The following is a 14467-nucleotide window of genomic DNA, read 5'->3' as shown; positions in this document are numbered from 1 at the left end:
TACAACTGGCCAGCAACAGGCGCATCACAGTTTGGGAACCTCTGCTGTAACCTCTGCAGTGCCAGCCATGCAGCAGAGTCTGACAGCTAGCAGGTCGTGTGTGCCACGGAGACCCGAGGGAGGAGGAGGAAAAAGTCCAGACAAGGATTTAAGATGCATGCAGGTGTTTGTACTTGGCTTACAACGCTTACTTTGGTTATCTTCAACACTTATTTTAATAAAGAACAGGTTTCATTTTACAAACAAAAAGTAATGTTTGTGTTACTGCCCTTTATACAGGAATTTAAACATGCAGATAAAGTCAGAGCAAAGACATCTTGTCAAGGAAGCGAGCAGGCGCATGTGAAAGCAGCAGGTGAGAGCAGGCAGAAGAGCTATGCTTGTCCTCAGGACTTTTTCTCAGTATTGTCTCTCTGTTCCTCAGAGACAATTTATCTCTTTCTGCTGATTATTTAAAGCACGTCAGGATACTCTAGGACCTACCTACAGTTAAGTATCTAAATTTAGGCTCTGTTAATATCCCACCACTCTTTTCTTCCCCACTCACAGGCAGGAAGCAGAAGAGGAAAGGATACTTATGAAACAGATTGGATCACTCTGTAATCACAGTATGAATGGGAGATGACAGATGTTTTTCAATTAGATAGGGTACTATTTCTGGAGCATTTGATTCCAGGTTACATGAGACCCTGCTGGAAGAAACAATTCCAGCCCCCAAACAATGCAGCCCAACCGTGAGAACGGATAAACTGTTCAGGGAAATAACCAACATAATGACGGGCACTAGTGTAGAACAAGTGTATACACTTAAATTGAAGACAAAATAGATCATGAATATAAACAAGAAAAAACTATAGGTCACAGACAGCAGTATAAAGGGAACGGCTTTACGTCCCAATGTTACAGTCCTAAGAAAAAGCAGCAGAAATGAACAAAGAAAATGAAGAACAAGAGTATCTGTAACCTGATTTGAGCAGATCCAGCAATGCAGAACTCGCCTCCAGCTAAGCAACAACCAGATTTGCAACTGTACTTCTGGATCGACAACTCATTTATTTCCAGCTAGACCACTGTGCCAGCTCCCATGTAATCCCAGCAACTCTGACACGCAACATTAGCTACCTAAATGATAACATGCAGTGGAAGTATTCTAAAACAGAAGGGCAAATGAGAAGAAATCAATACAAAAAATATTACCATACACAACAGCTAACACAAAGTACCATCCTACGTTGCTATAGCTTTGGGTGTTGTTCAGCACCATGACATTCTCGTAGTTGAGAGAAAATAGAAAGAGTCTCCATGATGGAACAAGCTGACATAATATAAGGACACACATCAAAGTGATGGGCACTTCTGGTCTGTCAAAAATGCTACTGCAGCTTAAGTAGACATACCTTAACTAGCCTTGCAGCTGCCTGCTCGCAGCATGGGGTCATTCAGAGGCTGTGAAACCTGTCTGAGAGTGAATAAATACTTAAATAACTAGTCTTGGCACACTGCACTGGATAATTACATCTGACAATCTTTCTCATGCCTTCATGAGGAAGGCATATCTTGCAGGGATATGTAGGCATTATCCCAGCCTGCTACACATTTCAAAGCTGTCCCCCCAGCCCATGCATGGAGGCAATGCAATACGCTTAAGACATTGCATTATTACTCACAGTCACAAGCCATCACCACTACTACAGCACACATCAAGAAAGTGAAACACAACAGCTTATATTATTGCCTAAGAGCCAACAAAGGGATGTCTGGTATCAAAATTTCAGTGGTTCACCATCTTAACTTAAAATGCTATCTGAATCATTTTTACACTAGGACTATGGATATTTCAAGTTTTAACAAACTCCTAAAAGGGATGCTAGCAGTAGAGCATTAGGTGGACTGCAAACAAAGCAGAGCTGAGAGGAACTGAGATTTCCTACTATGGACACAATTACTGACTTCTGGAAGGCCACAATCCAACTTTGACAGCCACTTAAGAAGTTTCAGGCCCAAAGGATGTTGAGAGCAATCCTTAACAGAGAACAAAGAGCATAGCACTGTCCCTTAGTCCCAGGTGAGAAACAGAACCTGGATTATTAAACTGGTACGTTAAGTAACCAAGGTACTAGAAACAGCTAAAAAAAACAATTTCATTTTCCAAAATGCTGAAAATATTCTATATATCTCATTTGAAATTGTTTCTGCATAAGGACCTCTAAAGCCACAGGAGAAAAAAAAAGAGACAAAATCTAAAAATTTGAAGAGAATAGACTGAAGAGAAGAAAGAAGTTACTCTTGCAGAGGAGGAGAAAGAGCTTTACAGACCACCTGACTAATGGTATTTCAGTCAAAAACTAGTTCATAACGCATGATGTGCTTGAGGAAAAATAAATCAACAGAATATTTGAATTGATTTTACCAGCATTGGAGAGGGCCAAAAAATCATTACTGAAGTCCCCTTTCTTATGTACAAACTTTAGCTCATTTAGTACTAAATTTTAAGGTCTCACTAATACTTGTACCTCACAGTTTTCCTTTGATCTCATCCCTCTCACTCAGTGCGATATTTTAAGAGATAATTAATTGAATACTTGCAGGGAATGGACAAAAAAATATCTTTACTTACTATCATTTATTTTTAATCCTCACCCTTCAAAACTAAAAAGCTTTTTTCTGTAGAAATGACAATTTTTAAAATATTAACAACAAAAGCAATTAATGTCATTGGGCTTCTTATTTATTTTTTGGCTTGTGAATGCTTAAAATTCATGTTTTTATGGAAATAGGAAATTCAGTAAAATACCAGTACAAGTCCTTAGATTTGGACATTATTAGTGGGCCCTACTCAGCCACAATGCAGGTCTCTATCCTAGAGATAGCCACATGCTACGGACTATGAGGAGGATTCCCAGGAAGTCCTCAGTGCCTTGAAGGTTTTTTTCTTTTTAAAAAAACCCAAAAAACGCCCACCCAAACCAACCAACCAAACAAAACCCCAACAAAAATCACCCTCTCTGCATTTGCATTGCTAAACTGTTCTAACCACGAACACTTTATCTCAGCTTTGAGCTTAACAGCTTCATCTGAAGATTTGTTTCCGCTGGGAATAGCTGCTGGCCTGCAGGTAGCCTCATCAGTTGCCTCTTAATTTTCCGTCCCTGGACGACTCAGTACATGCGCCCATGGTCCCACCTTCCTTACAGTAAGTCACATGCCAGAGTGAGTCAGCAGAATATGCTTAACCATTTGCCAGAGAAGCAATGCTTGTAAAAAATAAATAAGTAAATAAATAAATAAAAATGGCCAGAATGTGTATTTTCTTACAAGCTTTTTTGTTTTTATTTTCCCTGTTTGGATACGTATCAGGTACGCATATTGTATTCTGGCTTCATGTTACACAAACACTTAGAATCCATAAAAATCCAAATTTAAAAATCTTAATATCCTCCTAACAATTTGCCACTGTGTGCTTTATTACTATATTTTTCTCTTCGGTTTAAGGTGTTTTCCCTAGCCGTAAGGAAGGAAAATGGGTGTCATTAAACTGTTTTCATTAAGTGCGTGACACAGTTCAACAGTTTTTTATCTACCCTTAATTCACTATCATTTTCCCTCCACCGCTGCATTATTCATGTATGTCATCCTCTTCTAATTCCTGTGACAAATACAATTGTAATGACTTTATTTAGGATCAACACTTCCACTCACAATATTAAAAGGCAAAAAGTTAAAGCAGCTGCGTCACTTGGCTCTGCCTGACAGCCAGTCAGGGCGAAGGCGAGGCAGCCATGGAGAGCCGGCAGCAAAGCCTGCTGCCTGCGGGAAACAGGTCTGGGTGCACACAGGAGCCGGGCAGCGCCAACACAAGTTACCGCTTCATTAATTTTACTGTGTTTCAGGGAGGTGAAGAACTGAGTCACCAATAAAGGCAGAAAAGCGCACCTGTCATATTTTAGATCTACTGCGTTAGGTTTAATTTACATCTTTTTAAACATTTATTTCAAACGTAAGCCCCAAATGCATATAATAATTTATTTAATATTATTAATTTAAATATTAGACTAGACTAAACATTACACTGTTATAGCCTCTACATAAACCGATTTCCATACATTACAGCCTGGAATGATTTTTAACATTTGACTCAAGAAACAAAACTTCTAATGTAGTTCCAGCTTTAATTCATTTTAAAGCACAAATGATTTAAATAATTAATTTTGTGTTTTCTATATGACTGGAATTACCCATTGTTATAGCAGGTTGATTCTGGCAGTGCCTTTGCTACTTTGACTGTTCGCAAGTTGTCTTACAGTCTCAGACGGTGTCAGACCTAGAGACTACATCTTATGCCAGCTGGAGTGAGAACGTTGCTTTGATGTATAGAAATACAGTTTTAAAAAGTCAGGGTCTGCTAGCAGTTTCTCTACAAACTACAATGGCAGCTGTGCTAGAGGTCATGAATATTACATAAGGGCTGTCCGTGCATTCAAGCCAGCATCAGTAAGCCAAATTCCCATAGCAACACTCGCATAGATTTACTCATCGCTAAGAGATGCACCAGTTCAACAGTAAGTGCTGTACTGCTACCCTGATTAGTCTGCAAGATATTATTACTTCAACTCTTCTTTTAAAGATTGTGCATTTACTGATAAAATTCAACACTTCACCTGAATTTCAGGGCAGCCTTTATCATCTTTCCTAGGAGCAAAGAAATCTCAAACTAGCAAAAAGCAACCCTGATAAAACTGAAATTCTGATTACAATCAGCAACATCTCTAAGAGGCAAGGTGGAAGGGAAGAAGCGGGCTGCTTCTGTCGAGTTTCTGCTATACTGATCCCAGGACAGCAGGACCTGACTTCAAAGAGATGTTCAGGATCTCTTGGCAAGTTCCAGCATCTCATTAAAAAGCTGCTTTAGGAGCTCTTATTAAGTATCAGTCAACAATTACATTTAAAAAAAAAAAAAAAATCTTTGGCTTCCCTGTTCAAGTCTTCTGGCCTGATGAAGCTGTCTGCTTGTGCGTTATAGTACTGCATTATTTATGGAGCTGGCCCTCGCCATATGATCAGGTGCATAGCTCAATGACCTGGACTCCTGAATTTCTGAAGAACCCTTGTAAAACAGGTGGCGTAAATGGGCAGACGCAAAGCTGGCAGCGGAAAAGGAAACAGAATGGGAGACGGAAGGGAGATAGGGAAATAAAAAACAAGGCAAAATGGAGGAGGGGAGTCGGAGAGAAAGTGAGAGAGAAACGTAGATCAGGTAGATCTGAGGAGGGATCTCAACGGTGTATTTAAATATTTAAAGATGAGAAATGAAAAAGGAAAACAGATCTTGGAAAACAGTGATACACCCAGATCTGGCAGATAGCATAAAAGAAAAGAAAAACTGGAACGACGTGATAAACAAATGATAACAAATAAGATGAGCATGATTTTTACAGGTGCAATAGTACTTAAAGATACAGCACGGATGAAAGAAAAACAAGCCCATACCCTTTCACTGCTAAAACCCTCACAGTCCTAAATGCATCTCATGGAAAATATATAAACACACAGCAAGAACCCAAAGCTCATTTAGTATTTCCTCACTGAACTGTCACTATCTGCCAGGAGTATGGAGATAGAAGGAGAAGTCTTAACAAGTCCTAGAGCATATTACTCACGGGGTCATTTAACACACAAACTGTAAAGAAAGCCAGTGAAGTCTTCAGGCAAAAAAGACCTTTGTAAACAGATTCTCCCTATTTACATATGACTTTTAGGGATCGATCCTTCATTGAAGGAAGATGAATAGGATGTTTGAGGGCTGATTTGTAGAACTGTAAGTTTTGAGTGCCGTAGCGATCCATGGGCAAACTTCCACAAACGTCTTCAGTAAGAACTCAAAGCTTTGACCCTATACACTGCAAATAAACGGGTATACTCAATAAGAGAAAAAAATGCACATATTTAAATAAGATTATTCTGAAATATGCAAACCAATCAAGTGCCTTTTACGGAAAACCAATTCTAAGTGATTTTTCCTGGAAAATATATTTTCTACTGTTGTCAGGAAAATCTTTATAAGAGGTCTTGTGCTATATGTTAACACATTAAAAACATAAACAGATGAGACGACAGTCCTTTAAAGCTGAACATTTTATGAGTCTGTGACATGAAGTAACACCTTACCTTTGCTTTTTCCAGCTGTGCCTGGGCCTGTCGCTCTGCCTCTCTCCGCACTGCTTCCCTGTCTTCTTCCAGAGATACATCTGAATCGGATGGACGGCTGGTGTAGGAGTCCGCCGAACCCTGTACAAGAAAAGGAAAAATAATACCACAAGTTGTTTCAGTGTTCAAAAAAAAAAAAAAAAAAAAAAAGAAGTAGAAGTGGTTATGCACTTTGCCTTTTCTCTTACTTCTCTATCCCTGAAAAGAGAATAACTGCCCAAAAGGGAAAGTCACTTAAAAAAATTATGTCTAGGTAAGTGTTTTCTTCTGGAGACTTTCCAAAAGTGCAGGTGTCTTCCCCAGTGTTTTATTTCCTGCACCATCCCCATGCTCTTATTTGTGTGCTTTTCAGCACGCAGAGTCAGTTGCTCTGTAGAGTTACAGCAGTGGTGCAGTGCAGGGCTGAAGGACACACAGCAGCTTCAAGGATGGCTCATAAAAATTAGAACTCTGAACAGTGACAGTATTAGCAAGGAAACAGACTTTTTATAATAAAAATGCAAATTCAGTATCAATAATTACCATTACACAATATCACTGCTAACAGATTTAACCTCTGCTATCCATTTTTATTTTAGGGCAACCTCTTTACCTGACACACTTTCCCCATCAGAACTGCAAATGGATCGTATCCATCTCTGCCCTTCAGCAAAACATGCAAATGACCACAAATCAACTTCCAACTAATAAAATCGGTCTGGACTCAACACATGTCCCCGTATCGCCACAATGGAAGCAGCCACAATGCCAGAACAGCTCTATAAATAATGACAGCTCTGCTTTCCCTCTGCATCTCCCTGCATACAAAATAGAGTTCTGCCAATTCAATCAGAACGAAAACAGCTGTCCTCTCCTCACCGTCTTTTTTTCTCTCCCTCTCTGCAATACATGTAATATATGCCGATAATGAAAACGTAGGGCTTACACAGATATCAGAATTCTTCAGACGTCCTCCTTTGGCTCTTTTCAGAAGCCTGATCCAGGTGGCCTTCATTAGCCAGACAGCTCAGTTATTGTCCGCAGCTGCAGCGCCCGGCACTGATCTCATAAAACATGTGCACACTGAGCACCGCAGAATCACTGCTCCTTTCCTATCCATGCTCTGCTGTGAGAGCCTTCCTTCTCTTCCCTCTGCCTTTCAAGCTTGCAGCCTCACTGTTTCCAAGTATTCTACTGCAATTAAATTCTCAAATTTTCTCATGCCAGTTAAAAAAAAAAACAACCAAAAAACCCCACCAACAAATCAAAAAATCCACACCACCTCCAAAAATCTCAACTTGAATGATAAAAAGGTAAAATAAGCCAGGCTTCAGGTAAATGTCGTGAGAGATGCTTCAATTGATCATGAACTGAGATCGATCACAGAAAAATACTTAGGGCTTTTTCCTTTCTGTTTTGGGGGGCGGATTTGGCTGTTAAAAATAGTGCTTATAAGAGAACCTTTTAAAATCCTGCGCAAAATGTATTCAGTGACATTTGCAAGTGCAAAGTTCATTTCATCTCTTCCTAGATTGGCTGGGGGTGGGGTAACAGGCTGTTCATATCACTGGGCATGCTCCATATGTGCAGCCTTTTACGCAGATGCTCACATCACACCGGGTTGTTAGCCTATGCCAAATTGCCATTTTACATCTCAAGGGTAAACAGCTGGAAAACGCAAGATCCCTGTGAAACTGGAAGAGCTGGTACAGCGTCTCGTTCCCGTCATGTATGTCTGCTACGAGCCACGTTTCCCTCGGACGCTCAGTTCTGTCACGCAGCGCTTCCCTCCGCTGCAAAGCGCTGAGCTCCACTCCGAGCTCTCTTACAAAAACGTAAATCCAAAAATATGCCTCTTGAGCAGGAATTTAACCCCCTAGTTACTGCTTGTATTTTTCTGACATTAGCAGAGGAAAGAAGCAAAGAATAACTGCAACATACCACTTAACACATAAATATTAGATCCTAATATGGCAAAAGCCAAACAAAACATAGAATTTCTATATTCTGCTTTTCAGAGCCTCCCTCTATCCTTTCATAAACTGATGTGGGAATAACATGCTAAGGCATGGTTTTCTAGGGCATTTACGATTCACTGACAGACATGCAACATTCTAGTTGAAAAAGATCACTGTAGCTGACTGCAGTGCCTGCCTTCGATATAAATTCACAGTTAGAAGAAAAATAGAGAATAGAAATTACAGTTGAGAACAGTGGTCATGCACGTGTCCTAGTATGTCACCATGTCCCAGGAAGGACCGAATCCTGCCACGGTTTGTGTCTGTGTAAGAACCAAATTGCCCCGTCACAAGTGATGCAGCAGCCTACATTTAACCACTATTAGAGCAAACAATAGTTGTCACTAAACTAACAGTTTAAAATAAAGGTAAATTTTAACTTTCAAAATGTTTTTTCTTTCCTGAAGCCCGTAATAGTTACAGCATAGAGTTTAATAAGCTGTCTTTGAACTGACAAAGAAAATTACTCTCCAAGGGATATTTTGCTTACAGGAGTCCAAATACATCTGCTATGTTATAGTGATCTTCCAAAACCAAACTGCCTACTGAGCTAAAGCAAAAGGAGCAGAAAATAAAAGAAAATACACTCAAACTTTTCTTGAGTTTTTTGAAAAATCTTGTCTGTTAGAAAAATACCCAGAAGCCCTGTAACCTCCCCAGAGACTTTCAAATTTGGCTATTCTTTAAAATTTCCCTTTGCCACAGCTTCTGACACAGCTCCCCAGTGGAAACAGTGGCAAAAGACGCGCAGCAACAAGCGGACAGAACTTTAGTGTTGAGTTTACATCCTATTATGGTTGAAACAACACTGGCCTGTGGTTGAAACCATTGATGTTATCACAGCATTAGTGAAAGCTGAGACTATGATAACCGCCTCCCCCCAGAGCCCCAGCCCCCAGGACACTCCGGGGTGCCCCAATACTCAACCTCCGTCAGAAAGGGCACCTTCAAACTCTTCCCCACCAGCGCTGCAGTTCCTCGGTGCCACTCTGCTGCCAAGCAAGGCACGGTGTCATAAACCAACCCCAAAGCAACACTACCTTTAAATAAGAGAAAAACAAACAAACCAGCCATTAAGCCTGATACGGCAATCACACAATGGACAGTGTGGGTCTTAGCTTTGTGCAGCACTTTCACAGTTAACGCATCATATTTTCCACTGACCAAGTGGCATGGCATCACTTTCACTACTGTTCATTCTGCTGTCCAGAAGGGATGCTGCCTAACTGGTCCTCACCCTATTAAAAAAATGTCATGAAGCACAGAAACATAATTCCTATCTCCCCTAAGAGGGCAAGATGCCTTTTGGGTCAGGCCAGAATTGCTAAAATTGGAATTTCATCTTCCAGGCCACGGAGATCATTTACAGTGCTGGTCATGTCTTGTGTTGGCCACAGTCCCAACGCATATCCAAAAAATCATGATGATTCAATTTATTTTAATTATATTGACAAATCACATGAATCAAACTCAACATTACATTTATTTTCCCAGTGGGACAGACATGGTCATATAAATTTTCTGTGGAAAGCAGAGGTTGGGAGCTTCTTTGCTTCTTGAATATGGAAAAAAATTCAGAGCCTGACAGAGCAATCCAGGAAAAGGGGGAGCATACAATTGCAACTAATTCATTTTATAAACTACTGAGTATTTTTATATGAGCTAAGAATGTATTCAACCACTTTAAGAGGAAAAAAAATTCAAAATTAGATAAAAACTATGATGAAACTACAGTAGAAATACGTTGACTATTCAAGGAAAATAGGGCCACATGGACGTGCATTGTCCATTCATGACAGCTAAGGAAACTACATCTGCTCCCTGGGTTACACGAGTTTTTGGGGTTGCTCTGGAAAACAGTATGGATCTTTTCCCAAGAGCTTCTGAGATTCTGCAGGTCTCCATCTCCTTCCACTGCAATATGGAAGAGCTTCAGTAATATATGTATGTAATATATGCTACTGTAGCCCCCAATTCCTCATCTTTCATGAGAAACTAATAAAAGTGAGATAAGTCATGTTAATAATTTCCCCACCTATTTATTCTTTCTTCCTTTTCTTCTCCTCCTTACTTGGCAGGTTTACAAACCCGTTTGTTTGAAAAATCATTTCCTGTTTTAATGACATGCTTGACAAATATTTACCAACTACCCTATCACTTATTATATTAGCTTTTATGACGTATTCTTATAATATGAAGTCATACTTTTCACACTGCTAGCGGTCATATGTGATCATATTTGAGCTCCTTCTTCTTCAAGACCATACATGTCTTATTTTCTGTAGTATTAGAAGTGTACCATCTTCAAGAGACTGGGTCCTTCAAGTAAGAAACACTGCTCTGTAAATATGAGGTTTTTTGTTATTTTCCTTTACTTGCAGGTAGAAACTCCTTAGTTAAATTAGGTGGTGCCTCTAGATCTCTTATTTTTCTTGTTAGTTTTCTGTACCCACACTTAACCTTGGTCAGTACAGCTGGAGCTTAAGTACAGATTTTGACTGCAGTGTTACATTCATAGTGTAAAATCTGTTGATGCATTTGGTCTATTACTGTAATAAATTCTCACTGGGTTAATATAGCTATCATTACACTTGCAAATTCAGTCATGGCCTTTATATTATGTCTTTCTCAAAAAATAAAAGTGATCGTCCCAGTACCATGCATTTCTCTTTAACGGGGTAATCCACTTATGAATTGGGTATAATTAGGACAGATAACTTTCCAAATTCCTGAAAATTCTCAAATAATTCTCTTCTTAAAAAGATCAAACAAGTTCCTTCAAGTAGAGACTTATTACATTATTATTTATTAAATGAAGGCATGAAGCAGTAAGCAAACATACAAGATTTTATAAGGAATACAGAAATACATGTGACTGTACATATATATATATATAAAAATAAACTCTTCATTTATAACACTGAGTTCTTCTCCTAGATATATTTTTTTATCTCTTCATTCATTTAATGCTGAAGAGAATTTTAAATCCAAAAGGAGAAATATCTTTATGTTTTCATTCGATTTATACTTTGAATATGGAAAGCTCAGGCCTCACTGTGCCAATAAAAGGAACAATTCATTTCAATATTCAAATTTATACACAGATATTGCTAACTGCTTATCTTCTAATCTTGTTGAAATAGTCAGAACGACATCACATGTCCTGTTAGGACATGATTTGAGATGGTATATTATGTCCTTGTGATGTACTACTACTTCTTGAGTGCTAGGAAATAAGGTAATAGAAAAAAATGTTGAAAGGTTATTTCCATAAAATTTTCATTTCACTTAAAATCTTTAAAACTGACTCAGAACAAAGGCAAAATGTGAAATGTTAAATTTTAGCATGAAGTAAAACTGCTGACATTGGCAAATTTGATTGTAATTTGCCAAAAGGGAATACAGATTGTCTTGTTTCATAATTAACAGACCAAAATGAAATGTATGGGTCACACAAATAGAAAATCAGAAGCACTCCCAGAAATGCACCATCAGTAGGGACCTCAGTTGGCAGAGTGGCCACAGCTGGTAAATGTGAAAATTTCTTATCTATGAAGTTTTCTCCAGATGTCTAAGCAATGTCATTATTTTGAATGATGTTGAAGAAAGCACAAAATGCTGCTCTAAGAATGCTACACAATGTTATATTGATGTTAAAATTAATTATTTAAGGGTAGAATTTTTATGGAAAGACCAAACTAATTGCAATTAATTGTTTGGCATGTATATTTGGCGCTTATGAAAACCTGAAGGAATTTATTTTAACAAAGAAAAAAGGAAAGAGACCATGTATTCATTAAGGGGCTATCAAGCAGGAATTGTTGATTCCTTTTGTAAGGGCCACGGACACTTCACAGCCTGGCAACTGCCAAGTTTAGTCCTGACGTCCTCTCCCATCTTTGGCACGGGCCCTGCAGTGCTTGGCCATTTGCCCACTACACACACAATTTACACTTAAATGCTGTAAAACTGTGCTCTCCCACAATTACTATACAAGGAGAGCTATCAGCTCTTACAGTAGTCACCGACATCCACTGCTATGTTTGCATTTAAAAGACAAACCCAATGTTGACTAGAATTTTGTTGTTGTTGTTTAGAGCTAACTGGGCATTGCTATGGCATCTACAGCCATGGGGGATGTTCATATAACAGGAGGAGTGAAATTTTAGAACAACTCGGGAGCTTTAGGGTGGCAATGTGATTAAAAAGGAGATTATATAGGAAACCACTCTCCTCTTTACCCTTAACGTGACTTTGGCAAGCTTAATCGCAGCACCCAGCTCGACATTAACAGGTTTCCAAGGTGCTAATCCAATCAACAGCTGGATGAAAGCAGAGGTTTTTTAAATAGCCATTAGGTTTGCAGAAGCCTAGATTTTGGCATTGACGAACAGTCAATTGGTAAACAGTCGTACCAGGTATCTTATCAGAGAAAAACAAAACAACAAAAAAAACCCCAAACCAAAACCAACCCCCCCCCCCAACACCCCCCCCAATTTCCACTCACATTTTCATTGTATTAGCCTAAGTGTTTGCTTTCCTGTTGTTTTGCTAAGCAAAAAATAGCATGAGTGGGTATTTTTAGAGGAATAATAGTCTTTTCATGGTGACTCTTCAGAAAAACTTCGGCAATATGCAAATTGTTTCCAAAAGGGCTGCTGCAGAGCTCAGCCTAGTTAGCAAACAAACAAACAGACCCCTCCGAGTCACAGGTAAACTTTCCCCAAATCTGTGGGATGCTCTGGTGTGTTATGGTTTACCATTTTTTCCAAAAAACATCTAAGAGGGAAAACTATCTGAGGCCCTATTGTACTAAGTAAGCACTGTACAGTCACAAAGTGAATGACAAACCCTGCTTAAAAGAACTTGCAGTCTAAAGGATGGGAGAATATGAGCAGAAAAAAAAGGAGTAAAAAAGGGATCAAGGTAGCAATGCAATAGAAAATAAAGCATTTTTAAATATTCGATCCCAGCATTATGACTCATCCCTTGCATAACCATGGTGGGTTGTTGTTTAAGTAAGTTTTCTATATGTATTATGGGAGAGATTAGTTCTGTGAAAGCCTCTGAAGGAGGATAATCTGGTAGCTCTGTATATTCTGACAGAGAGATTCTCCCACTTATGAAACAAGAGAAAGTGCTTTTGAGGAAGAGGGCAATGAAAGGAATATAAGGAGGTCTCCTAGCTTATCAAAATATGCTTTATCAACAATATAATCACATAATTGAGAACTTTAAAACAACAAAAAAAACCCAATACACAAGAAAAAAATGGGATTTGATTTTTCGAGACCATTAATTGGACCTAGAGGCTAGGATTAAATTATTGATGATATTGAGTTGTAAGGAAAAGTCAGAGCAATGACAAAGCTAAGATGTTGCCAGTGGAACAACTCAGAGACAGGTGTCAAAGGAATAAAGTACACCAAGGGAATGATTGCAAGCTGCATGAACTTGAATCATCTCACTTTTGCCTCAGACTGTCAGCACACACATGGATACTAACACAACTTGGTTGACTCATGATAACTTTTTAAAGCTCTGGTAACTTGATTATATGTCTAAGCCCTTAGGCAAAGGTAAACCAGGATTATTAGTAACAACAAGCTGAACTGTGGTGGTGTTTACTGAGACAGAAGCGGGTAAAAAATTGAAGGTTTTCAGGAAAAATGCAAATAAAATTTTTGACTGTATTAATTAATCAACAGCAGATATCACAAAGGAAGGATTTTAAATTGCATAAAGACAACTCAGAAAAAAGGATTTAAAATATAAGATGCTATGTGTCGCTATAAGAGCACAGAGAGAAAGACAAAGATTGGGTCAGCCACAAAATTACAAGGGCTTAATTAAGAAGAGGAAAAATGGAAAACACATCTGGGATGGCAACAAGGAAACAGAAAGACAACTAGAAAAAGAAAGAATTTAAAGGAAAGCATGGCAGCCTTCATCTCAATTTGCCTCAGCTCAGTTAAAAGTGCCAATTTAGATTCTCTGTTCCAGATCTTCAGTATATTTTTATCTGGGATTTTGGTTCAAGTCATTAAGATTTTCTGCATACTTAAAAATAACTTTGTTGAAAATTTAGCATGAAATTCTGTTAGCAATGGAGAATTTTGAAGGGAAAAAATATTTTCTTTGCATTTTATCAAATTAGCTCTGTATGTTCAATCCCTACTTGGTTTTCAAATGTAACATTTTTAATCTACTCCAGATAACAAATGGAAGGTTTGGGGGTTTGTTTGTTTGTTTTTTAACTTGTTAAA

The 14467-nt window shown here is 38.6% G+C and overlaps 1 protein-coding gene across 9 annotated transcripts in view; it reads right to left on the bottom strand.

The window, feature by feature from the left end:
* CACNB2 (calcium voltage-gated channel auxiliary subunit beta 2) overlaps window positions 1–14467 on the bottom strand; it is a 272822-nt gene that overhangs the window by 89278 nt on the left and 169077 nt on the right. For 5 of the 9 annotated variants that reach the window (XM_076331652.1, XM_076331653.1, XM_076331654.1 and 2 more), the window contains one exon: window positions 6166–6285. In XM_076331652.1, the coding sequence (XP_076187767.1) occupies window positions 6166–6285 (120 nt within the window). Of the gene's footprint in view, window positions 1–6165; window positions 6286–6796; window positions 6905–7129; window positions 7684–14467 lie in introns of those variants that run through there. The other 4 variants (XM_076331656.1, XM_076331661.1, XM_076331657.1 and 1 more) reach the window with 3 other exon arrangements.

The sequence above is a fragment of the Aptenodytes patagonicus genome, chromosome 2, assembly GCF_965638725.1.
Source record: "Aptenodytes patagonicus chromosome 2, bAptPat1.pri.cur, whole genome shotgun sequence".
NCBI lineage: Eukaryota > Metazoa > Chordata > Aves > Sphenisciformes > Spheniscidae > Aptenodytes > Aptenodytes patagonicus.
The sequence above is the reverse complement of the archived record's forward strand: the minus strand, read 5'-3'. Positions and strand labels throughout refer to the sequence as shown.